This window comes from Pogoniulus pusillus, chromosome 11, assembly GCF_015220805.1.
Source record: "Pogoniulus pusillus isolate bPogPus1 chromosome 11, bPogPus1.pri, whole genome shotgun sequence".
NCBI classification, from domain to species: domain Eukaryota; kingdom Metazoa; phylum Chordata; class Aves; order Piciformes; family Lybiidae; genus Pogoniulus; species Pogoniulus pusillus.
The window spans coordinates 1,224,543-1,250,019 of record NC_087274.1 but is presented as its reverse complement, the minus strand read 5'-3'; the positions used below and the strand labels follow the sequence as shown (position 1 = coordinate 1,250,019).

At 55.3% G+C, this 25,477-nt stretch overlaps 1 protein-coding gene across 2 annotated transcripts; it reads right to left on the bottom strand.

Moving 5' to 3' along the window:
• Positions 1 to 446: 446 nt before the first annotated feature.
• TOM1L1 (target of myb1 like 1 membrane trafficking protein) lies at positions 447 to 25,477 on the bottom strand. Of its 2 annotated transcripts, none has more exons than XM_064150497.1 (15): positions 25,321 to 25,477; positions 25,029 to 25,113; positions 22,545 to 22,623; positions 17,602 to 17,751; positions 16,574 to 16,693; positions 14,237 to 14,344; positions 13,521 to 13,637; positions 10,225 to 10,358; positions 8,207 to 8,267; positions 6,777 to 6,894; positions 5,107 to 5,191; positions 4,273 to 4,333; positions 3,345 to 3,432; positions 2,991 to 3,063; positions 447 to 1,597 (listed from the first exon to the last, which is right to left on the bottom strand). In XM_064150497.1, the coding sequence occupies exons 1-15, from the start codon at positions 25,376 to 25,378 to the stop codon at positions 1,534 to 1,536; spliced, it is 1,401 nt and encodes a 466-aa protein (XP_064006567.1). In that variant the 5' UTR covers positions 25,379 to 25,477; the 3' UTR covers positions 447 to 1,533. The 2 variants fall into 2 exon arrangements, with proteins under 2 accessions (XP_064006567.1, XP_064006568.1); XM_064150498.1 differs by having other exon boundaries at positions 10,225 to 10,355.

Below are 25,477 nucleotides of genomic sequence, written 5' to 3'. Positions count from 1 at the left end.
AGCAGCGAGCCCAGTTCTTTGTAGCCCTTGCAGCAAAGCACAGACTGCTGCTGGCTTGTTTGCTCTCTGAAGTGGTGCTGGGTGGGTCAGGGCTTCAGAGGAGCTTCAGCCTCTTGGCCTTCTGAAAACTGATTCTCTCCACACACTGCTTTCTTCTGGCCACATGCTTCAGAAGGAAAGGAATGTCCCCGTGGGAAGTGCCAGTGCCCTAAGAAACAGGAGCATCCCTCTCCAAGTTTGACAGCCCAGGCAGATCTTCTCACCTCTGCTCACAAACCCTCCCAGACTCCTTCGAGGTTCTGCCTTGGACAGCTCCAGTGGTCCCAGGCCTGCCTGCAAAGCTGCCAGCTGCAGGGATCCACACTGAAGAGCTTCCAGCACTCTGCAGGTAGTGTTTCGTGGGAGAAAGGTAAAACCTGGGAGAGGAGTGAGGCAAAAACTCGAGGGAGGGAGAGAAGTGCTGCTTTTATTGGGAAGTGTATGCAACAAGAACTGCAGCCCCAGCTGAGAACTTGCTCCTCTGAGCAGGTAAGAGAATGCACTGAATTCTTTCCCACACCACCACGAGCCCAGCTCTGAAGAGGGACCCAGGCTCTCAAGTTTTCCATCAGCTCTCAACTCAGAGCCCTGCTCCTGTTCAAGTGCAGGGCTGACACCCAGCATGAAGGCAGATAAGGCACTTTACTCAAAGATAAAACTGTCATTAACAGGGCTAAATGACTCAGCTAAAATACCTGGGCAACTATTGCTCATCTGCATTGTAGATGATGATGATGATGATAATGATTTCCTTCACCAGAACAACAACCTCTGCAGGGCAGGAAGATGGAAAGAAATGATTGATCCCCATCCAGTATTTAGAGTAAACAGCAGCAAGAGCAGGAGCCCCACGGGAAGAAGCAGCTGCTGCTCTGCTAATCATGGCTGACAGCACCTCCTGTCCCAGCTCAGGCTCTGACCAAGACTAGAATTCAGCCCTGCTGTGGGCTTTTAGGAGGAAAACCAAGCCTGTAATCCAAGCATGAGTGCAGAAGGCAACACTGCCTGTCTGCAAAAGGCCCAGTGGCAGAGCAGCCCCACACATCAAAAGCCTCCTCTGCGTTTCTGGGAGGGGTGAACACAGACAGCAAGGAGGCCAAACTAGAAGGAATTCTGCAGCTTGGGTAAACACAACAGCCCTGTTGCTTCACTGCACAAAGGGCTCAAAGGGAGACTTAACCTGAAAGGCAAACTTTGGTCTGTAACTGCAAGAGGCTTTAGGTGTACTTGTGCCAAGCACTGCTCTGCGGGCAGCTGAACTTGGAAATCAGGTTTTAAAGGCCCCCAAAACACCTGTAAGAGAGTCATGCAAGAGTGCAGAGCTGAAGGTAGGACAAACTAGCCAGGTGTAGACCCAAGGAACTTTAACTTCCACTCAGCTCAGGATTCCAAAGCTTGGAGTGTTGTGTCCAGGTACAGCACTGCTCTGGTGTCCACTCCTAGGGCACAGAAGTGCTGCATGGCACCAGCATCAGAGAGGCCTCACCTCCACCCTCAGCATTCTGTGCTCTTGTTAACCTCTGTCTTCAGCACAGCATCAATTTCCTCATAAATGGCTCTGAAAAAGAAGGAGATGGGCAACTGTTCCACCTGGACAAAATGCACCCATGGAATCCTGCCTGGGCTGGGGCCAGACTCTGCTCAGTGGTGCCCAGTGACAGGCCAAGGGGCACAAACTAGAATCCAGGAGGTTCCATCTGAACTGGAGGAGACTCTTGTTGTGAGGGTGCTGGAGGCCTGGAGCAGGCTGCCCAGAGAGGTTGTGGAGTCTCCTCCACTGCAGAGATTCCACACACCCCCCCCCAGACATTGTGCTCCTGGGCAAGCTGCTGTGGGTGCTCTGTTTCAGCAGGGCCTTGGACTGGATGAGCTCCAGAGGCCCCTTCCAAGCCCACCATGCTGGGACGCTGGGACCCACCCAGCGTTTAGTGCTTGCCTGGTGGGGAAGCAGCAGGGGCAGGATGCCCAGGCCCTGGAGCATGCCAGGAGGCCCAGGGAGCAAATGGCAGGCAGAGCAGGTGGCTGCAGCACTGCAGCAGGCTGAAAACAAACACATGCAGCTCTGCTGAGGAGTTTCCAGCTCACACTTCGATGGCTCCGCAGAAAGAACTTCTGTGTTGCTGGTTCAGTTTGGTCGCAATTTGCTGGCAGAAAGGAGAGCTGTGCCAGCTGCTTAGCCTCCTGTGAGTCCTCTGCAGAGCCTCAGCACCCACTCCCTTCTGCAGCTGATACTTTAAATTGATTTTCTTGTCTTTTCCAAGCTGCTGATTGCTGGGAACAGGAATTGGCTTTGTTATCTTGCTGTGGAGCTGGCAGTGGTGAGGTGTCAGGCAGCCTCCTCCACCAGGCCCCTAATCATGCTTCATTCACCTTTCCCTAGCCCTGGACAGGATTTCAGGAGATCATTTCTGACCCAGCAGCACACCACCGTGGTTACAGAGCCCATTCAGGGCTCCACAGGAGTTCACTCTTCAGTTGGTTATGCCAGAAATACTGGAAGGAAATGTACAATCTGCAGGCACCCACTGACAGGAGCAGTCCCTCTGCTCAGCCACCTCAGCCTCAGGAGCCTGGGGGCTCCTTTCTCACTCAGAAAACCCAAAACACTCAATCACAGAATGGGTTGGAAGGGACCTCCAAAGGTCACCCAGTCCAAGTCCCCCTGCAGTCAGCAGGGACATCCTGCACTAGAGGAGGTTGCTCAGAGCCTTGTCCAGCCTCACCTTGAAAATCTCCAGGGATGGGACCTCAGCTCCTTGCCTGCATAACCTGATGCAGTGCTCCAGCACCCTCATGGTAAAGAATGTTTTGCTAGGATCTCAGAGACCTTCTTACCTTTCACAGATTCATGGAATGGTTTGGGTTGGAAGGGAGCTCAGAGGTCACTTCTAGTTGCCAGGAGGTGTCTGGCACCTAAGGAAGTTGTCTGTGATGCAGGTTCAGTTACTTACTCAGTGGGAGCCAAGGGATCGAATTCCATGATCTCGTAGTAATGAGCTGCCTGTGACTTGCTCTTGGACACAGCTGCAGAGGAAAGCCAGGCAGACAGATGCAGATTTGGACAGCAGTGGAAAGCAAGGCTGCTGCATGTCCCTCTCCATCTTCCTTCAGACTCCCAGATTTCCTCCTGCCTTTCTGCTTGCTTTAAATGCTAAGACAGGCAGGCAGGTCTAGAACCCACCAGCAGTATCAGACTTAGTCTCTCTCGCTGCTGGGTCTTTAGCAGCCTCTGTGCAAAGCCCTGGCGAGGTGTCCCGGGACAGCTCCACCCCCACGGCAGGCAGGAGCTCTGCAGTGCTCGTTACCTGCTGGCGACGCTCCGCTGCTGGATGCACCTTGTCCGCTGTGCAGAGTGACTGGATGCAGAGGCACTGGGCTGAGCAGAGTGGCCAGCTACAGACAGCAACAAGAGCAGTGTAAGCAGATTGCCCTGGCACCTCCTGGCCTGCCTCCTCGTGCAGAACTGCTGACTGACCTCCAGACTCTCAGACTACAGCAAGTAACTTCTAAGGTCAACTCATCTCCCTTCTACGGTCTAACTGATCTCCACTCTCCACACAAAGCTCAGGAGATCTTTCAGTGCTGCCTGCAGCACACCTGGGTAATGCTGTGCACACTGCACAGACCCCAGGACAGCAGCAGTCAGCAGGGCTGTTTGGCTCTGGTTTGAAAAGGGGAATGTGTGTGTGGCTGCTGCTTGGCTCTTCTGTCTCATACTGCCTGCCACAGAACAGCATTCAAATTCCTAACATCACCGCCAAGCATCTTCCTGCTCCTGGCATTCTTTCTGCCACGGGTTCTGTCTGCAGCACAAGCCACTGGTCCTGCACCACACTCAAGTCCTAAGTGCTTGGAGCTTTGAGGGGGTTTCTTTTTCTGTTCTGTTTTCTGAGACAGGAGACACAGCAGAGCAAGCAAATGGCAGCAGGAGATGGCCTCAGCTTGCTTCAGGCAGTGCCAGATTAAGCAGAGGCAAACACATATAGCTAATACCTTCTGCATACACCCCTGAGTCTGTGCTGGCCCCAGGAAAATCTGCTGGCACCCCAGCACCTGTGGCAGCAAAGAGCCAAGCTGGCCTGTTCAGCATACAGGGCCTGTCCCCTGGGGCATGGACAGGGGCCACAGAAGAGACCTCTGCATCCCGTCTGGACTCGAGCCAGGGTGAATCCAGACAGTTCTTACTGTGACAGCTGCCAGCAAAGGACTGTTGTGGCCAGGAGGGCTACTCACATTGCTGTAGGTGTGCCCAGCTGGGCTGCTGGCACTGCTGTCCTGTGCTTCAGCTGTGGATCTAGGAGAGAGCAAAGCAAGGCAGGGAAATGAGAAGCTGCCCAAACTAAATCATTTTTGCTGCTCTGTCTCTGCTTACAATCAGTCAGGGCTGGGAGGGACCACAAGGAGCAGCCAGTCCCAACCCCCTGCCATGCCCAGGGACACCCTACCCTAGAGCAGGCTGCACACAGCCTCAGCCAGCCTGGCCTCAAACACCTCCAGCCATGGGGCCTCAACCACCTCCCTGGGCAACCCATTCCAGCCTCTCACCACTCTCCTGCTCAACAACTTCCTCCTCCCCTCCAGCCTCACTCTCCCCACCTCCACCTTTGCTCCATTCCCCCCACTCCTGCCACTCCCTCACAGCCTCAAAAGTCCCTCCCCAGCTCTTTTGTAGGCCCCTTCAGATGCTGGAAGGCCACAACTGTCACAAGTGAGGGCAGGAGAGGCAGTGCCCCGCTCACAGAACGCAGGCAGCTACCAGAATCTCTCTAACTCTGTTAACCTCCTCTTGGTGAGCTGTACAGCTCCTCTCTCCCTCTCAGGGCAGCACTGGCTCCACTCGAGCACAAAGTGATTCAAAAACCCAGCTATGTTCTGAGAGGAATTTATGCCCAAGGCTGACCTGGGCTGCACCACTTGGAAGCACATTAGCCCATGCCCAGCAGACAGGGAATCCTCATCTGTGGGCTGGTGTCTAAGAAAGTGAAATCTGTGTTCTCAGAGCCTGCTAGAAAATCCTCAAACCAATCCCAGAGCCCTAACACCATTCTTTGATCAGAGAGCACTCACGGGAGTGGCTGAGCCCTTGCAGCAGCTGCTAAGTCCAGCCGGGGATACACTGCTGGCTGATCCTCGGGGCGTGCAGATAAGCCCTCTGAAATGCAAAGAGAGAAGGAACCACCACTGAAATGCTGTCAGTTACTTGCACTAGCAGCGCTGCAAGGGGAAAGGTTCGTTTGGAAGGCACATCAGGCGTCTGGACCAAACTGTTTTGCACAGGGAAGGCAACAGTTGAGAAACTCAGAGAAGCTTTGGGATGCCATAGATTTGTCTCGTGTGAGTGTCAGGGCAGCAGCAGCAGTGCAGCCCTCTGCTGCTGGGGGGACAATGCCACCTGCAACCTCGGCACACAGACTGCTCTGCAGTGGGCCAAGGAGGGGCAGGCAGCAGCTCAGGGAGCCACAGCCAGGAGCCTTACTCACTCCTCAGTCTAGAATGGTTTGGGCTGGAAAAGCCTTTTAAGCTCACCCAGTCCAACCAGCAACCCAGCACCACCATGACCACTAAACCCTAGCCCCAAGTGCCATGGCCACAGGTTTCTGGAACCCCCCCAGGGATGGGCACTCCACCACCTCCCCAGGCAGCCTGCTCCAGCTCCTGCAGAGAAGAAATTTTTCCTAATCTCCAACCTAACCCTCCCCTGGTGCCACTTCAGACCATTTCCCCCCAGGATCCTCTGCAAGGATCCCTGCAAGCCTGGCTCACACCAGGTGCAGGCAGCAAGTGAAGTGAGCTCTGAATTCTGCTCCCAAAGAGAAGTGTTTCCAGCACCAAGAACCTCCTGTGACAGCCCAGGCCACCGGGGGATGACAAAGGTGTTTGTGTTCTGCTCTTCATGCCTGCTGCCCGAGCAGCTGCCAGAGTGCTTCACAGGCAGCTTGGCACACAACCCAAAGCACGTCCAGCTGTGCACAGGGATGGGATGGGGAGAGGATCACTGCTGCTGCCCAGCAAATCGCAGCGAGCCTTGCCCACCTTGCGCTTCCTCCTGGGCACACACACTGCCTTCTCCTTTCATGGAGATTTAAGGAACATCCCTCAGGAATGAGGGGATTCTGCCACTGCTCTGCTCTGGTGAGACCTCACCTGCAGCACTGTGCCCAGCTCTGGGCGCCCAGCACAAGAGACATGGACCTGATGAAAGGGGTCTAGGGGAGGCCACAATGATGATCAGAAGCTGGAGCACCCTTCCTGTGACGACACCTAGGGAGAACTGGGCCTGCTCAGCCTGGAGAAGGCTGCAGGGAGACCTCAGAGCTGCATTTCAGTATCTGCAGGGGAGCTGCAGGCAGGCTGGGAAGGGACTGTTCAGGAGGGCCTGTGGGGATAGGACGATGGGCAACAGGTTGGAACTGGAGCAGGGCAGAGGTGGGTTGGACACCAGGATGAAGCTCTGCACAGTGAGGGTGGGCAGAGACTGGCACAGGCTGCACAGGGAGGTGGTTGAGGCCCCATCCCTGGAAACATTCAAGGTCAGACTGAGTGTGGCCCTGGGCAGCCTGCTCTGGTTGGAGGTGTCCCTGCTGCCTGCAGAGAGGTTATGTGAGTTGAGCTGGGAGGGTCCCTTCCAGCCCACTGCAATTTGTGACTAAAGACTATCCTGATTTTCTGTCTTAGAAGGAACTTTGGAAGCCAACAGCTTTGTGGAGCAGCCAAGGAAATTTGTGTCCATCACTTACTGGGGCCTGAGGGAGCCACTGCAGAGTCTCTTGGCACCAGTGCTGATGCAGGAGGTGGAGACTCCATGGAGAGGTCGAGCAGATCCCTTGAGGGAGCAGATGGCTGCTTCCTGTACAGCTGAAATGTGAAAAGGGATGAAGATGTTTGGGGGTTTTGATGTTGCTTTGTCTGGTTTTCAACAAATTGCACTTTTCACAGAGCACAAACTCTAAAAATGCTAATAATGACATCTACAATTGGCAGGGACGAGAGAAGGCTTCTTCCTGTGTGACAAGGCAGCTAATGGAACACAGAATGCTTCTCAGGGAAGATCAGCTCCAGCAGGCTGCTGGTTCAACACATGAAGGAAAACAACAGCAAGAGAGATTCAGTCCTACAGAGCAGCCATGAGCAGGTCTGACACTGAGCCTGTGCAGTTCATTACCCTCGTGGTACTCATTGGTACTGCTGAGGTCTGAGGATGATTTGTTTTGTTTGTGCTGGGAAAGGCTGAAAGTCACAACCAGTTTGCTAGGACACAGTAAAGGGGGTCCCTTTGTTCCTCCTGTGGCTGTGCTACAACGAAGGGTGCAGCCAGCCCAAGGCTGGAAGGAAAGCACATGCCTGAGTCAGACAGCTTGGGTGAGACCAGATTTAAAACTAATACATGATGAGGAACTTTGGAGCTGGAGCCTGCTGCCTAAGATAAAACTGACACAGACTGCACCACTCAGGCTACAGCTAAGCCAGGAGTGCATCCACCAAGCAGAACCATCCACCTCCAGCAGCAGAATGTGGCTTTGCAAGGCAACCCAGCTCATCCTCCACCTCCTTCCAGTCCTTGCCAGCTGGATGTCAGCATTCCCAGGGCAGCCATTGCCATCCTGGATCCTAGATGACTACACAGTTAATGAATGGCCCAGCAGAAGCTGGAACATGTGCAGGACTACTCTGGGCAATATAATTAACAACCATAATGATCAATCTATAAAAGGCAGTCATAAAAGTTTTGCTACAAGCCAACATTCACCACTCAGGGAAAGCTCTGACTCAGGCAAAGCCCTCATGAAGGGAGCTCCCATAGGCTGCTGGCAGTAAGAGCTCGGCAGGGAGCAAAGGAGAAGAGAGTTGTGGTTCCTGGGTTTGTGTGTGGCAAGCAGCTCTCAGCTCCAGAAATGATAAAGCAGCATTTGAATAGGTTCATCTCTCCTCCTTTCCCATCTTTCCTGACCGAGCTTCCACCAGGTGGAACTCCATTTCCCACTTCAGCGCCAGGAGCCGCAGAAGTGCTGCAAGCTGGGGGGGGATGGTGGTAGAAAATCACCCAGAGCAGCAGCAGCCTCTTGGCTCCTGTGCCTCTCAGCTGGAGGCCTGCATTCTGAGCACAGCAGCAGGAAGGCTGGCAGCCCTGCAGCCCCCCGGGCAGCCCTGCAGCCCCCTGCACACTCACCTGGGAGCGCTCCCGCTGGATCCTCTGGTTCTCCAGGAAGCGCACTCTGTTCCGAGAGAACCTGGGCAGGGCAGCAGAAGGGCACTGTCACACAGGCAGCTGGCTGGCACCACAGTGTGCCACCCAAGGACTCCTGAGCTGCCAAACAATCCCCACAGGTGCTGTTCTCCAGGGCAGTGTCCTCTGGTCAGCAGTGCCACCTGTGCTGCTGCCGGGCACAGCACATCTCTCCCTTGCACGCCCAGCCCATGCCCAGCTGGGAACAATCTGCCTCTGGGTATGGTCACTGTGCCAAATCTGGCTCCTCACCACAGCTCTCTCCTGGCTGACTCCCTGTCCTCGGAGCACCCTCATGCCACCCATAAGCCCCTTCTGGTGCAGCTCTCTCCTTACTCCAGGCAGCTCTAATAGTTCTTTTGAAATGAGGAAAGAAAACAAAGCAAAGTCCCACCTGAGGCAGTGTTTAGCTGCCAGGAGTCACCCCAGAGCTACAGGGGGTCCAAAGGAGACTCAGACAAGGGTGTTCAACACAGAGTCATAGAATGGCTTAGGTTGGAAGGCACCTCAAAGATCACCCAGTGCCAACCCCCTGCCATAGGCAGGGACACCTCCCACTAGAACAGGTTGCTCAAGGCCTCATCCAATCTGGTCCTGAACACCTCCAGGGAGGTTCTGGAGCACAGAAGCACCCAAGGTGATCTTTGATTCTGTGCTTCATAACCTCCCTGGGCAGCCTGTGCCAGTGTCTCACCACCCTCACTGCAGAGAACCCTTTCCTAACAGCCAGTTCCAATCTCCTCTCTGCCACTTCAAACCCATTCCTCCTCCTCCTCCTCTCATTCCCAGACCTTGTCACTAGTCCCTCCCCAGCCCTCCTGCAGCCCCCTTCACAGCCTGCAAGGCCACTCCAAGCTCTCCTGGAAGCCTTCTCCTCTCCAGGCTGCACAGCCCCAACTCTCTCAGCCTGTGCTCAGAGCAGAGCTGCTGCAGCCCTCTCAGCACCTTGGTGGCCTCCTCTGCACTGGCTCCAACCCTTCCATGTGCTGCTTGTGCTGGGGGCTGCAGAAGTGCCCCCAGGGCTGCAGGTGGGGTGTGAGGAGAGCAGAGCAAACTGCCTGCACATCTGCGCTGGCTGCTCAGGCCATGCTGCTGGCGAGGGCAGGGAAGGCAGAGCAGAGCCTCCCCAGCCGCAGAACGGGAAGCAGCTCCCCGAGCGCGGCGGAGCCCAGGGCCGCCGGAGCCGCTAGAGGGAGGCTGCGCTGCGCGCCTGGGGCCGGCGCAGGGCAGGGGGCGCCGCAGGAGCCTCCAGCGCGGAGCATGCAGTGGGGCAGGACTTGGCTGCAGGCAGCACACATCCATCACGCCAGGCAGATGCAGCCAGACAGAAGCAGTTTGTGCTTTACACATCTCAGTGTTCAGAGGCGCTTTCAAAGCACTGCAGGAAGCATTAACCAAGTGTGGTTTGTCAGCCCTGCTCAGGCCTCACCTCCAATCCTGCCTCCAGTTCTCCTGGCCCCAGCATAAGAAGGACACAGCTGTGGAGTGAGGTCTGAGGAGGCCATAAAGATGCTCCCAGGGCTGGAGCAGCTCTGCTGTGAGCACAGGCTGAGGGAGCTGGGGGGTGCAGCCTGCAGAGGAGAAGGCTCCAGGGGCACCTCAGAGCTGCTGCCAGGGCCTGAAGGGAGCCTGCAGGAAGGCTGCAGAGGGACTTGTGCTGAGGGGGTCTGAGCCAGGCCAAGGGGAATGGTTTGGAGCTGAGGCAGAGCAGGGTTAGGCTGGAGCTGAGGAAGAAGTTGTTGAGTGTGAGAGTGGTGAGTCTGGAATGGGTTGCTCAGGGAGGTTGTGGCTGCCTCCTCCCTGGAGGTGCTCAAGGCCAGACTAGACAAGGCTCTAGTTGACCTCCCATGGCAGGGAGGTTGGAGTAGATGATCTCTAAGGTCCCTTCCAAGCTAAGTCATTCTATGAAGTTGCTTATTCAGTTGAGGTACCAAACGTGAGGGGAGAGGACCTGCACCCACCTTTCATGGCCCAGAAGAACATTGTTCAGGTCTTCATTGACTTGAATTAACTCCACTACCACATCTTCGTTTTCCACTGACACCAGCAGCTCCATGATGCGCTCCTGCATCATCCGGCAGGTTTTATACAGCTTCTGACCGAGGCAGGGGAAGGGAACAAAACAACCCAATCTCAGCTGTGCTGCCTCAGCTGCCACTCTGGGGAGGGATGCAAGACACTGGAGCACTGCAGGCTCACAGGTAACATCCCTCAACTTCCACACAGCACACAGGGAGCAAACACTGCGAACGGCATCCCCGATCTCCGGGGAGGCAGGCTGACAGCTGGCACCACAGCCTGCACTCTGCCCACTGCTCACCTCCTGAGCCACCTCCACTGCTGAGATCTCTGCCCCCAGCTTCTAAATTACAGCCTGCCAAGTAAAGTGGACTCCTCTGGGGGATGCAGAACTGATTTGATTTGACCCTATTTGAGGCTGATTAAAGCCAGCAGGATACCCTGGATGGATGTGGTCCTGCTCAGTGTCTGCCTGCAGAAAGGACAACAGGACAGAAGTGCTCTGTGACATCTCCAGCTCCAAATACTCCTCTCTGTGGGGGAGTTCAGATGCCCTTAGACTGTGCCCTGAGTGACAGAAGCCCTGCAGAAGGAGCTGAGAGGGGAGGTGTGAGAGTTCACCCAGCAGAGCTTTGCATGGCTGCCAGCTGGAATGGAAGTAGGCTCATTGATATTCCTCTCCACAGCAGATTTTGCACGTTCAAAGAAACAAATTCTTTAGCAACAGGGACTTCAACTCAGCCAACATTTTTATCTCCCCCCCACAGTGCATCTGCAAATGCTGGCTGGCTTGGCTTAAGGGAAGGGAAAGAGAGGAGGGGAGAAATGACTCTGTCTGCACACTGCTACAAGGAAACTGCTCTGGTATTGCTTTCAGAGCGAGCTCTCTCTCCTCAGAAAGCTTCCATTGCAGGTAAATAAACAATCTGAGTTATGTGAGAGGGAATTTTGCACCCCTTTGCCAGATCTGCATAAGGATTAGAGAGTGCTGCACCTTTAGGGCTGTATTATCCTACTCCAGGCCAGAACAGGCAGGAATCTGCTCACTTTAACATCTGTCCTTGAATTTAAACCTCCTCCAGCTGCACACTCCACTACCTGGTGTGCATTTAAAAGCTGTGCACTTCTCCTGACTCCTTCACCCAGCCAGCCCAGCTGCCTTGTGAGGATCAAGAGCCAGCAGAGAAGGAAATGGAGACCCTCAGCTGGAGCAGGGATTAGGCAGGCTCTGCCCCTGCACACAACGAGCCACTTGCTCCCTCAAGCTGGAGAGCTCCCCAGTGCAGAGCTGCTGTGACAATCTGCAGTGACTGCAGGCAGCTTCTGCTGTTTTTTATCAAGTGATGCTCTGCACCCAAACTGCTGCTGCTGCCCAGGGAGCTGGTGGAGCCCCCAGCCACGAAGGTGTTTCAGAGCTGCGTGGCCATGGCACTCTGGGACACGGGTGGGTGGCAGTGGTGGGGCTGGGCTGCTGGCTGGGCCCTAGAGGGCTGTTCCAAGCCAAAGCACTCTGTGATTCTGTGAAATCATGGCTGGCTCACCACTCTCCAGTCCAAAGGCTTGTGGGTTTTGTTGGCTGAGGCTGAGCTGGAGCTGTTCTCTAAGTACTGCTGCTGGTCAGCAGAGTGAGATGTGCTGGCTCAAGCCAAAGCAGGGTGGAGAAAGGCAGCAGCCTGGCCACTAAGGAAGCTACACAGCTGAAAACATCTTGCACTGACAAAATTTACCCTGCTCCTGCTTTGAATGGAGAGACTCCAGACAATCAGAAAGACTGAAACTGAGGTCTCCAACTCACTCAAAGCCTGGGCAAGCAGCTCTATTAATAAAGGACTTTTTTCTCTGCCAACAGAAGCCTCATCCAAGGGATCCAGGAGGAAGAGGCACAAAGAGGAGCACTAAGCTCTGTTAAAGGCACAGGCAGCTCCATGCTTTGCACCCCTGCCTGCACAGGGGAGAAGAACAAAAAGAACAGCAGTGGAAAGAGGGTGGAAGGAAGTTTTCAGGCACTCTCCCACAAACGGGAGCTCCACACCCTGTCCTCAAACTTTTGCCAACAGTTTTATGACTGGGAGTGTCAGGAGGAATCCACAGGCCTGCTGTGGGCACCCACGTGCAGGAGGGCTGGAAGTGGATGAGCTTTGAGGTCTCCTCCAGCCCAACCTGCTCATGAATCTGCGGCAGGAGTCTGGAGGCAATGTGGAAGGAGCAGGATGCGACAGAAGCTGTGCACATCCTTGCAGACAGAATGAGAGATGTCCTCTGACACAGGTCACCACTGCAATCCAAACACTGCATTCCTCGCCTCTGAACCAGGCAACGCAGCAGGGGCAAGCAGAAGTGGTGACAGCAGAGAAAGGCCTGCCAGGTGCTGTCTGTCACTCTCAGCTGCCCATTGCAGCAGGCTCCCTGCAGGCTACGCTTTCAGAGCAGGTGCTCACCCCAGCACAGCCAGCTCCCACTCTTTGGAGGTCACTCACACAAAAGCAATGCTCCATGCTGCTCGCTGCCCTCCAGCCTGCCTTGAAGGCACTGGCAACAATCAGGAGAGCACTGGGAGGTGCAGGAGGGCTGCGAGGGCCAGGCTGTGTCATCAGCTGTGTCCCCACAAGGCAGTGTGCCCCGCTGGAATGTTCTTGGGGCTGTCTGACACAACAAGCTCCACAGACAACGCTCCATTAGCAAATTCCTTTGCCCTTGGAATTCCCTAGAGCTCCCATTTGCATGGTGAGCTGTTTCATCCCTTCCTGACTCTCTAGATGTCAGGGGAAGGTGAAGGAAGCAAGCAAAAGGGAGGCTGTAGCCAGGTGGGGGTCAGTCTCTTTTCCCAGGCAGCCAGCAGCAGAAGAAGGGGACACAGCCTCAAGCTGTGCCAGGGCAGGTTCAGGCTGGACGTTAGGAGGAAGTTGTTGTCAGAGAGAGTGATTGGCACTGGAATGGGCTGCCCAGGGAGGTGGTGGAGTCTCTGTGCCTGGAGGTGCTGAGCCAAATCTGGCTGGGGCACTTAGTGCCATGGTCTGGGTGACTGGCCAGGGCTGGGTGCTAGGCTGGGCTGGATGAGCCTGGAGCTCTCTGCCAACCTGGCTGAGTCTGTGATTCTATGAAAAGCTGAGCATGAGCAGTGATGGAAACCAGTGGTTGGCTGATTGGGCAGTCTGAAGCCAGTGCTCAAAGGAAAGCTTATAACCTGTCTCCAGATCAGCTGTGAGCACACAGCACCATGCAAGCAGCTGCCACATACCTGCAGGAGATTCATGTCATCGGGGTTCTCAGAGCCAGGAACGTTGTCTCTCAGGATGGAGGACATGACTCTCACATTCATCCTGGCCATGTCCAGCTCACTGTACAGCTTCCCAACCTGGGAGTGCAACAGGACACAGCTCTGGGCAGCTGACGGAGCCAGCGGTCAGGGCTCCCTCCAGCACCTGCTGCCTCCCCCACGAGGGACACCAGGGGCCTCCTGAGCACTCCTTTACTCTGACACGCCAGGAAAGTGAAGGAATTAGCTCAGCTTTCACACGTGCAGGCAAACCAAGGCTGCCAGCTCCACTCATCTTCCTCACAGCGAGCTCCTCTGCTCTTCCTGTCATTCCTTTTAGTCCCCTACAGGCCCAGCAGCAACAGAAGTGAACTCTCCTTCCCCTACTGTTCTAGGATAGTCTCTTCACACCTTTGGCTTCCTCCCTTGCCTCTGAAGTGTCTTGTATGCATTTGCACAAGGCAAGACACCACTGAGGGAGTGACTCCACCTTCTGCTCAGGGTACAGCCTGGCACTTACTGAACTCACTCCTGCCTGCTTTGCTGTGGCACACCACCAGAGAAACAAGGGCTCTGCAGCATGGATGCAGAGCTCTGCCACTTGACCTGATGGTCCTTTGCAGTGGTCCATGTTGAAATCCCACAGGAACAGCACGTTCCAGCTGGACCCACCCTCCTCTAAAGCCATGGTACTGCACCTGCTCAGGAGTCAGCAGTAAGGTTGGGCCTGTGGGGAGAGGCAGGAAAGAACATTTGGCAGGACTGGCAGAAGATGGTGATGACTTCACAGGAGATTGAGCTGAAGTCTGTGGAAAGAAAAAGAGCAGAGCTTGGGTTCAGCAGAAGAACTGAGGCAGGCATCCAGGTGACAGTTACAGAAGGCACAATCCCAAAGCACAGCTGCAGGCTGGGTGGGGAATGGCTGAGAGCAGCCCTGAGGAACAGGCCCTGGGGGTCTGGGCTGATGCAAAGCTCCACAGGAGGCTGCAGTGGGAGTGCAGCCCAGACACAAGCCTGTGCTGGGCTGCAGCCAGAGCAGTGTGGGCACAGGGCAAGGGAGGGGATTCTGCCCCTTGGCTCTGCTCTCCTCACACCCCACCTGCAGCCCTGGGGGCACTTCTGCAGCCCCCAGCACAAGCAGCACATGGAAGGGTTGGAGGCAGTGCAGAGGAGGCCACCAAGATGCTGAGAGGGCTGCAGCAGCTCTGCTCTGAGCACAGGCTGAGAGAGTTGGGGCTCTGCAGCCTGGAGAGGAGAAGGCTTCCAGGAGAGCTTGGAGTGGCCTTGCAGGCTGTGAAGGGGGCTGCAGGAGGGCTGGGGAGGGACTATTGACAAGGTGTGGGAATGAGAGGAGGAGGAGGAATGGGTTTGAAGTGTCAAAGGGGAGACTGAAAGTGGCTGTGAGGAAAGGGTTCTTTGGGGTGAGGGAGGTGAGACACTGGCACAGGCTGCCCAGGGAGGTTGTGGAGCACAGAAGCACCCAATGGGATCAAAGATTCTGTGCTCCACAACCTCCCTGGAGGTGTTCAAGGACCAGACTGGCTGAGTCCTTGAGTGACCTGTTCTAGTGTGAGGTGTCCCTGCCTATGGCAGGGGGCTGGAACTGGCTAAGCTTTAAGGTCCCTTCCAACCTAAGGCACTCCATGGCTGTAAGAACATCTCTGTCAGACTAGACAACAGGGCACAGCCTTCTGATCATGCTCCCAGGGAAGAGAATGAGCAAGGGTTAGCCCAAATAAATCCAATGGCTGTTTTGTAATGAGAGGAGGCTTGGAATTCAGGTAGCTTTCAAAATGGGTTTGCAGGTAAACCTCACCACTGGATAAAGTGGGAATAGCTAAGAACAGGCTCAGCAACCTGAGCTCTTCAGCCAGCTGACAGCCAGGAGTCCTTCCTAAAGGCTGCAATTGCACAGTGAAGAGTAGCTCAGAATGTGATCACACTTGGAAGCAGTGGAAAGGTTGGAGGGTCTCTGCCAAAGAGGAACTACAAAGGCCTTCTGGACAGAGAAGCTGGAGCACTTCATCTGCAGACAGCTTCACCTGCATTGCATTTGAACTGGCTGCTACAAAAGGGAATCCCAAACCCAGCCTGCACAGCACTACATGCTTCAAGTCCTTTGCTTCCCAGAGCCTTCAAGGCTGCTGCTGAGGTTTGCCACTGATTTAAACTGCCAGAGACTTGTGGTAGGCAGAATGATCTCCATTGTACTTGGTTAAGGAAAAAGATTGTCTGTTGAGAGCATTCCTCACAGCTTGCTCAGTCAACCTTTAAGCACAAAGCTTTTGTGCTCTCCACTATCCAATCATCAAATCAAACACAGGATAAATCTGAATCGCTCCTGTCTGCACTGATTATAGGCATCTAATTCCATAATTGCAAGGCTCCACCCAGGGAAGGATGGCTTTCACACTTCCAGAGCTCCAACAGCAGAAAACAATCTGCAAAGCATGGCTTTAAAGTACACAGAGCATCTGCAGCTGCTGCCCAGGCTCCAGCCAGACCTGCGCTTAACGTCCTGCTGCTGCACAGCACTGCCCATGGTGCAGGCTCATTGTGTGCAGGCTGTGCAAGCAGCTGCAGAGGTGGAGAGACAATAACCTGTCCTGTCCTCAGAGATCTCTACCTCTCTTGGCTTAATTTGAAAGCCACTCTGAACAGTGTGGGCTTCACTCCTGTGGGCTGGGGCCCGTGGAAGCTGGCAGGCTTGGAGCACCCACCTCTCAGCCACTGCGAGGCAAGCAGCATGCCCAAACTCTTACACACTCTAAGTCTCAAGAGAGAGGTTTCCTTTTTGAGAACGTGCCCACCTAGCCTGTGATTTAAATAAGCTTTTATATAGGTCAGGTTTCTTTGTTGTTATCTTAGGTGTTATAATTGGAACTGATTCCTGCTCACCTGCTTAAGTAGGTTGGTCATATTCTGCCCTCGAGCACCCAAATGAAAACACTCAACCCAAACACACCTTCTCTGTCTGCAGAGCTCAGACAATTCACACATCCTGCTCCTGATGGAGGGTCCTCATCTATTCCCACCTTAGGTGCCCCTCTGCTCAGGGCAGAGAATGGAAACTCCACTCCTTTCTTCAGCAGCTCCAGGTAAACCTCTTTGACTTCGCTGACATCCACTGTGCCTTGGAAACCTCGGGCCCACATCTGGTTTGGAGAGAGCAGGGACAGCAACGGTCACAGACAGGCACAGCTGGAGGGTCAGACAAGTGCTGCTGAAACACTTGGTCCTCAAGGCAGCTCATTCCCTCCAGCCACAGCAGCAGGGACCAGGAAAGCTCCGAGGTTCCCTCACCCCCTGCTCACTGCAGCCACAAGGGAGCAGACACAGAGTGGGGAGGGAACACAAGAAGTGGAGGTTGCAGTTTTCCAGTTCCCTCCTGCTGGGAAACGTTCAGTGGAATGCCATGGGAAGATGACTCTTTGGTCACCAATATGGCTAGATGGTCAAATCCACTTCATTTCCGTGATGCAGTGACTTATATGCACTTCTAGCAAGAGGCTGCTCCACCAAGATTGGTTACAGCCAGAGGGTCCAGAGTTACATGTAAGGTGTGCATAGGTTAACTTATCACACCATTCTAAGGGTCAGCCTCCTAGCCCACCCACTCCAGCCCCCTTGGTTATCTAGTCTCTGCCCACTGCAGCTGTGTGTGGGGTGCTCAGCTGCTTACAGCTCGATTTCCTGGGCTAGCAGGGCTCCCAAGGACCTTCTCAGCACAGGTTGCTCATGTTTATAAATTTATGTCCTCGACTGGTGAGAAATTCTTCCACACCCTCCCTTTGTCTCCAGCCAAGAACAAAAGTCTGCTTTAGGAAGAGGCTCCCACGAGTGCAGAGAAGGGGCTGCATCACCAGGGTGGGTCACCCAGGGAGGTGCTGAAGCCACTGCCTCTGGAGGTGCTCATGAAACGTGTGGAGATGGCGCCTGAGCCGCGGTGGTGCTGGGCTGACCTTTGGCCTGGATGATCTCAGAGGGCTTTTCCAACCCAAACATCCCATGATTAGCTGCTTGCCATGCAGCAGACACACAACACAGCCTCCTCTTCACTTACCATGATGAAGGTCAGGATCCTCTCCTGCATGTCCATCGGTAGATTGTACCTTGGGCTCAGGAGCTTCACCAGCTTGTCTTTACAGAAATCCTTCTTCACAACCAAGGACTGGAACCTTGGGCCACAATTCTCCATGCACATCTCAAGCAGCTGCACACACAAAAGCTTTTGCTACAGAGAGCAGATAAAAACCCCAGCAACTCCCAGCCTGACTGCCTCTGCTTGATCCACCCAAGGTGTTACAGGGAAGAGTCCACTGGATGTGGGAAGAACATTGCCAGCTGCCTCATTGCAGAGTCTGAGGAGGTTACCACAGAGAAACAGCAGCTCAGGCAGTCCAAAACAGCTCTCAGGCAGAGCTGAGCTATTTTAAACAGAGCTCATCACTTGTTTCCATGTCACAGCAGTCACTGGCCACAGAGTACCTTAGCAGCACCAAGTCTGTCCACAGCTTAAAGCCCAACTGCACAGACTCAGCAGCAGGAGGAATTCACTGCCAAACACCTGGGCACCCTGGGCTGCCAGAGCCTGGGCAGCTCCACAAAACAGGATCACTGAATGCCCTGGGGGAGACCAATGGGAAGCCAGAGAAGTCACCAGCTCAGAGGACAACTGCTCCGTGTGTTCTAAAGGTCACATCGACCGAAACAGAGGAACTGAGTGCTGCCAATCATCAGAGTCTTCCTCGTGAAGGAAGTCTGCCTGGAGCGCTCAGAGTGGGCTCCCTGCAAGCACCACTGTGCCCTGCCCCACACACAGCCCCATGAGCCCTCCCAGGCATCAGCGCTGGGTCAGTGCTGCAGATGCTTCACAAAGGCAGGGCAGGTCCACAGAGCGACTGCGCAGAGCCCTCCGAGTTTACGTTCCCAGGGCCAAACAACACAGCCTCACTCGGCCAGATTCCCGCCTGGCAGTCCTCACCCTCCTCACCCAGGTTGCACAAGCGGCAGTGCCAAGCCTGATCTCTTGGCTTTATCAGGCAGCCCTGACGCAAGCCAGGGCCTGGCACAGATAGAGCCAGCTCCGCCTGACTGCCGCCGCAGCAGCGCGCCCAGCCAGGCCAGAGCTGGCACAGCCTCCCTCCAGCCAGGAGATCACACCTCTGGGAGCCAGGAGGAAGAAGACACTGCTGAGACAGAGACAGGAGCAGAGATAACATGTGCAGCTCTGCTGCTGCCCACACGGAGCTCTGCGCGCACTTGCTGGGACCAAGCTCCCTAAGCAGTTCCACTCCACTCAGTTCCTGAGCTCCCAGGATCAATCAGCAAGAGGGGATCAAGGTATGTCACAAAACAGGGTCACAGAATGGCAGGGGCTGGAAGGGAACTCAGGGCATCACTGAGTCCAAACTCCCTGCCAAGGCAGTGTCACCTAGGGAAGGTCATACAGGAACACACCCAGGTGGGTTCTGAATATCTCCAGTGATGAAGACTCCACAGCCCCTCTGGGCAGCCTGCTCCAGGGTTCCAGCACCCTTCAGTTAAAGAAGTTCCTCTTCATCCAACCATAGAATGGTTTAGGTTGGAAGGGACCCCAAGGATCATCCAGTTCCAACCCCCTGCCATGGGCAGGGACACCTCCCACTAGAACAGGTTGCTCAAGGCCTCATCCACCCTGGCCATGAACACCTCCAGGGAGGGAGCAGCCACAACCTCCCTGGGCAGCCTGTGCCAGTGTCTCACCTCCCTCACTCTAAAGGACTTCTTCCTAACAGCCACTTTCAATCTCCCCTCTGACACTTCAAACCCATTCCTCCTCCTCCTCCTCTCATTCCCAGACCTTGTCAATAGTCCCTCCCCAGCCTGCAAGGCCACTCCAAGCTCTCCTGGAAGCCTTCTCCTCTCCAGGCTGCACAGCCCCAACTCTCTCAACCTGTGCTCAGAGCAGAGCTGCTGCAGCCCTCTCAGCATCTTGGTGGCCTCCTCTGCACTGGCTCCAACCCTTCCATGTGCTGCTTGTGCTGGGGGCTGCAGAAGTGCCCCCAGGGCTGCAGGTGGGGTGTGAGGAGAGCAGAGCCAAGGGGCAGAATCCCCTCCCTTGCCCTGTGCCCACACTGCTCTGGCTGCAGCCCAGCACAGCTCACGCTTAGATGGAACTTCTGATACTCCATTTTGTGTTCACTGCCCCTTGTCCTGTCACTGGGCACCCCTGGGAAGATTGCCTTATCCTCCTGACACTCATCAGCATTGCTGAGATCTCCCCCTCAACCTTGGTCTTTTCCAGGCTAAACAGTCCCCATCCAAGAGTCTCCTTCTAGGTTCACCAAAGTGATTTGCAGATCTGTTGCCTTAGCTGTACTGTGAGAGAGACAACCTGATGCAGTCTGAAGAGCTGGAGGACCACACTTACTGTGGGAAATACAGAGCAGGACTCAGAGTTCATCCAAAAAGGGCCCTCAGTTTTGTAGGACTTTGGGAGGACACCAATTCTAAAGAGATTAGAGTAGCATAGAGTGCCTGGGGACTGTGGCTTGGGAAAGGAAAATGACTTCAGCTTTTCCCTTTGCCATTGTTTGCTCTTCCAATCTGTTTCAAAAATGGGAAACCAGGAAAAAATCACCTGGGCAGCCAAGAGCATAAAAGCAGAAGATAAAGCACAGAGAAAGACTGGTTTGGGAACAAAGGACTTAAAGACCACTGGTGGTCAGCAGTGAGGTCATCTCCAAAGGCATCACACAGGCTGAAGGTGGTAGAAAACCTGGGTGGAGAAAGGAGCCAGAGGGAGAGGCAAAGGACAGAAGACCTCACGTCAGAGTAAGAGCAGGACAAGAGGGTTAGAGGAGAGGCTGGCACTCAGCAAGAGACAAGGTGAAGGAACAGAGGGAGAAGAAACCTGCAGCCAGGAAAGAGCAGCTGGGCCTAAGGGCTGTGCTTGCCTGGCAGGGCCAGTGCCACCTGCACTGCAGTGGGTGAGAGCAGGCAGGGGGCAAGGGGCCTGGAATGGGAAAGAGGGTGAGAGAAAGCCTCGAGCTACAGGCACAGCTGCCACCTGCTGCACTCTGCAGCTGCGAGCAAGCCCAGCTGCCAGGGCTCCTTCTGCTCACACCTGCCAAGGGCCAAGCCACAATGTCACCTTGGGCCTGCTGTAGGCTCCTGGAGGGGGCAGTGCCCCGGCAGAGCCGCAGCTGGCGGTGCCAGGGCCCGGGCGCTGCAGGAGGAAGCCGGCAGGGCTGCCCGAGGGCCTGCATTCCTGGGCAAACCCAGGCACTGTTGTGCAAACAGCAGAGCAGGCAGCAAGGTGACTCAGGAGGCTGGGCAGGAGCAAGCCTGGGATGAGCTGCAGGTGGCAGAACTCATTTATCTGCACCTCCAGCTTGTCAGGAGCCACTTGGGCAATGGCTAAGTGACCTACAATTTGGCACTATCCATCCCCTGCCCTCCCCAGCTGCTCCTCAGTGCCTATTGATAATGATTTTGCACAACAAATACCAAGGCCATGAGTAACAGCAGCCAGTGCAATGCAGACAGACCTCTACCACCCCGGCAGAGGAAATGGTGAAGGAAACACCCAGAAGACAACTAATGAGGCCAAAATCCCCAACACCTTGGTGTAAACCATACAGTCCTCCCCACAGCTGCAGCAGTCTCAGCCAAGAGTAATCCCTGGACTCTGGACTCAGAGCAGGAATCTCCTCCTACTGCCTGCCCTGGCAGTGTAGTGGGAAGCTGAACTAAGTTAACAAGCCCCAGGAAAGCCTGTGCTGAAACCACAACACTCCCCCAAACTCGGGGGGGTGCACAAATACTGACAGGTTCCGGGGGCCAGCTTATCTCCGATGGAGATGCTCTCAGCCACAAGATCTGACTGTGATGAGGCTTGCCCTGTGTTCTGCTCCTTTGCTTACCTCCCCACTGCTGCCCTTAGCACATGGAAAGGAGACCTGTCTGTTACACCTTCACAAAACAGGCAGGGCACAGCCCACCAGGCTGCATCCTTCGGCTCAGTGCCACCAGGTGATGGGGCTGATCTGCTGGAGAGCAGCTCTGGGCAAAGAACTTAGGAGTCCTGGTGGGCAACAGGATGCAGAGGAGCCAGCCATGTGCCCTTGTGGCCAGGAAGGCCAATGACATCCTGGGGGGCATCAAGAAGAATGTGGCAAGCAGAGCAAGAGGGGTTCTCCTGCCCCTCTGCTCTGCCCTACTGAGGCCAAATCTTGAGTACTGTGCCCAGCTCTGGGCTCCCCAGGTCAAGAAGCAGAGGGACTTGCTAGAGAGGGTACAACAAAGGGCTACAACAAAGCTGAGGGCACTGAAACCTCTCTGTGATGAGGAAAGGCTGAGAGAATTGGGGGGTGTAGTCTGGAGAAGATCAGCCTGAAGGGGATCTCATCAGTGCTGATCAACATCCAAAGGGTGTCAGCAGGATGGGACCAGGCTTTGTTCAGAGGTGCCCAGTGACAGGGCATGGGGTAAAGGGCACAAATGTGCACATCAGAAGTTCCATCTGAACATGAGGATCAACTTCTTTAACTGAAGGGTGGCAGAGCACTGGGGCAGGCTGCCCAGAGGGGAGGTAGTGTCTTCAGCTCTAGAGACATATAAATCCCTCCTGGATGTGTTCCTGTGTGACCTGTCCTAGGTGACCCTGCCGTGGCAGGGGGTTGGACTGGATGATCTCTAGAGGTTGCCTCCCACCCCTACTATTCTATAACAGAATGGGCAAATGTAGCCTTTATGTCATATCCCAACCTCCACATCTTTCCCACCCTCACAGTGGGGCAGTCACTGGAGTCAGTAAGAACAAGCTTAAAGCAACACAAGCCAAATCACAACAGCAAGTGCAAGAAGGTGCAGCACCCAGGACTCTCTGGAGCCCCAGCAGGTCATCTGCTGCCCTGTGCAGACAAACAAGAGGCAGAAAGCAGGCAGGGAGTTGTCAGTGCTGATTTGCATGCCATCTTATCGTTGCCAGTGCCCCATGAGCAGCAGCAGAGCTGTACTTACAGACAGGGTGAGCCTGATCTCCTTATGGTTACAGTTTTTGGAGAGCTTTTTCTTTAGTGCTCTCACTGCATCTTTGGGCCTGCGACAGGAAACAAAGGGGAGTGAGTTAGCAGTGAAGCCAAGGCTGCTTTTCTAGTTCATAACTTCATCCAACGGCCCAGAAAACCCCCAGCCTGAGATAGAGACCCAACTCAGCCCTGGATTTACAGCCACGTAAGAGCAGAGCAACTGCCCCATCGACTCCTGCAGAGCCACTTCAGCACCGAGGCAGGGCCAGAGAGCGGCGGCTCAGGGTGGGCACTGCAGCCCCTGCCTCACTCCAGAGCCCTCTGCAGAGGAAGCAAACAACTCTCCTCTGCAAAGCCTCCTCCAAAATGCTGCCCTTCCACAATGAATCCACTGATCCAGCTCTTACTGCTCTGAAAGGGGGCACCAAGCGCCAGTGGTGCTGGGAGCTGACTGCTGCCTGGTTTTCACCCACGGTGCAATGGGAAGAATCATCTGCTGGCAGTGCTGTCAGGAGCAGGGGTGTCCTGGCTGCCTTCCAACCTAATTGCAGGATGCTTTGAACTCATCTGAGTAATTACCACGTAGGGGTGGACAGCCCATTCCACCCCAGCAATAGTGGCACTTCCAGCCCAGTCATTTTGCTTTCTATATATACCCCCCCTTATCTCTTAACTATCTCTGTAGGAGGAAGAGGGTGGAAGATGGCATCACGTTTGTCACACGTGGGAAACAGCTTTGCCCTATTAACATCTGTAATTAATATCTACAATTACTAGGGCCAGCTCAGGGATCAACACAAACAAGATGTCCTACAGCCTCTCTGGAATCTGAGATGGAGCAAAAGGCACAAATACAATCTTATAATAGGCTGGAGAAAAGAAGTCCTCACTGAAAATGTTCCAAAGCTAAAGAAGTCAAAAGGGCTTCTGCCATTACTGTCTGAAATCTTGTTCTGTTCTATCAGGGAAAAGAGAGTCCTCTCTTTTCCTTACTTCTGTCCCACCAGTGGAGCATTAAGTGATGGACTGGGAGCATGAGAACACAGAAGACAACTTTGCCTTGCAGAAAGCTGTCCTGCTGCTGTCCCACTCCTGCTTCTTGCTTCTCCCACTGAAGCATCTGGAAATGCTATGGTCAGGAGCTGGATGTTGCATTAAAACATCCATTTGCCTAATGAGGTACAGCAGTGCTGCTGCTCCTAGTATCCTGTTACCCACTAAGAGCAGCAGCAGTTGCCTAGGAGGAAGTTCCTCAGCAAGCACAAGCTGTGCACAGGAGGAAATAGTTTATTACAAAGCTCTGTTGCGTAGAAGCACCACGCAAAAAACTAACACCAAGGGTCAAAATGTGCTCTTGCTCACAGCAGCAGCCAGGAGGGAGCTGTGAGTGACCTTCTGAGCTCCAAGAGACACAGGTGAGAGCACGGGCTCCGGAAACAAGGAGGGGAAAGCTGATATAAAGACACTGGTGCAGAAACCTGGAGCAAGCTCTCTGGCTGGTGGCACAACACACACTGCTGGCAGTGAGTTCTTACAGCGTTGTGCTGAAGCAGATCTCATGGGAACAAATCTCCTTCTCCCCCTTTTTTGCAGGTGGGAAGCTCAAGGCAGCAAGTGGCTGAGCAAAGCTGGATGTGGCTGTTGGGCGCAAGGAGCCGCCTCTGTCCTGGAGACCCTGAGTACAGACCTTGGCAGGCTGCAGCCCCCTGAGCAAAGCTCCTGCTGGCACAGGCTGGCTGGGCAGCTGCAGGGTGGGGAGCTCTGAGTTGGTTACCAGCAGAGTTTCAAACCATGCTGGAAGCAGACAAGCACCCAGGGTCTTTATCCAGGCTGGCTTTTGCAGAGCACAAGGGTGCCCACTTATCCTGACAGAGCAGTTTCAGGTGGAAAACCCAGGTTAGCCCCTGCCTCTAGCCTGGAAAGAGCTACAGGCTGCAGCGACGTCGGCGTTGGTCTCTTCTCCCCAGCACAAGAGGAAATGACCTGAAACTGTGCCAGGGGAGGGCCAGGTTGGAGATGAGGAAAAATGTCTTTGTCGCAGGAGCGGTGAGGGACTGGCACAGGCTGCCCGGGGAGGTGGTGGAGTGCCCCTCCCAGGGGGGTTCAAGGACTGTGTGCTCATGGCACTTGGGGCCATGGTGGTGCTGGGCTGCTGGTTGGACTGGATGATCTTAGAGGGCTTCTCCAACCCCAACAACTCCGTGCTAAGGCCAATCCCCAAAGCCCACGGAAGAGGCTGTGAGGCAGGCGCAAACCTCCCCCGCGGGAGCCAGCAGCTCGCCGCTGCTGCTGGTTCTGGCGGCTCTACACACGCACCCTACACCCCCCGCAGGAGCTCGCCCTGCCCTCCAGCAGCGCCGGCGCTGCCTCCCGGCCGGACTCCGTCTGCGCCCCTGTCCCACGGGAGAACGGGGCAGCTCCCCCCGGCAGCAGGACGCTGCCCCCCGGCCCCGGGCTCGGCCCCTGCCCCGCTCACCCTTCCTCCGTCGCGTTGATCACGTCGCAGATGTGCATGAACTGTCCCCACTCCTCCGCCTGCAGCGTGCCGAAGGTCGCTCGCTCTGAAAGGCGAAGGAGAGCAGCCGTAGAGCCAGGCCTGGCTCTTCCGAGCTCCGCCGAGCCCAGCGGGCCGTGCCGAGCCGGGAGGCACCGTCCCGAGCCGGGAGGCACCGTCCCGCCGCGGGCAGCGAGGCAGGCACCGGCGCCGCTCCGGCCCCACCTCGGACGGGGCAGGGCGGACGGGACGAGGCGGCCGCTTCGGTACTCACCCACCAGGCTGCCCACGGCGGTGGCGAAAGGATCCTTCGGAGCCTTCCCGAAAGCCATGGCCGCTGCCGGCAGAGCCCCGCGGCCTCTCCGGGGCCGTGCCGCCGGCTCCGGCCGCCGCTCTCCCGCCCCGCCGGTCGCTCCCTTCCTGGGCCGGGG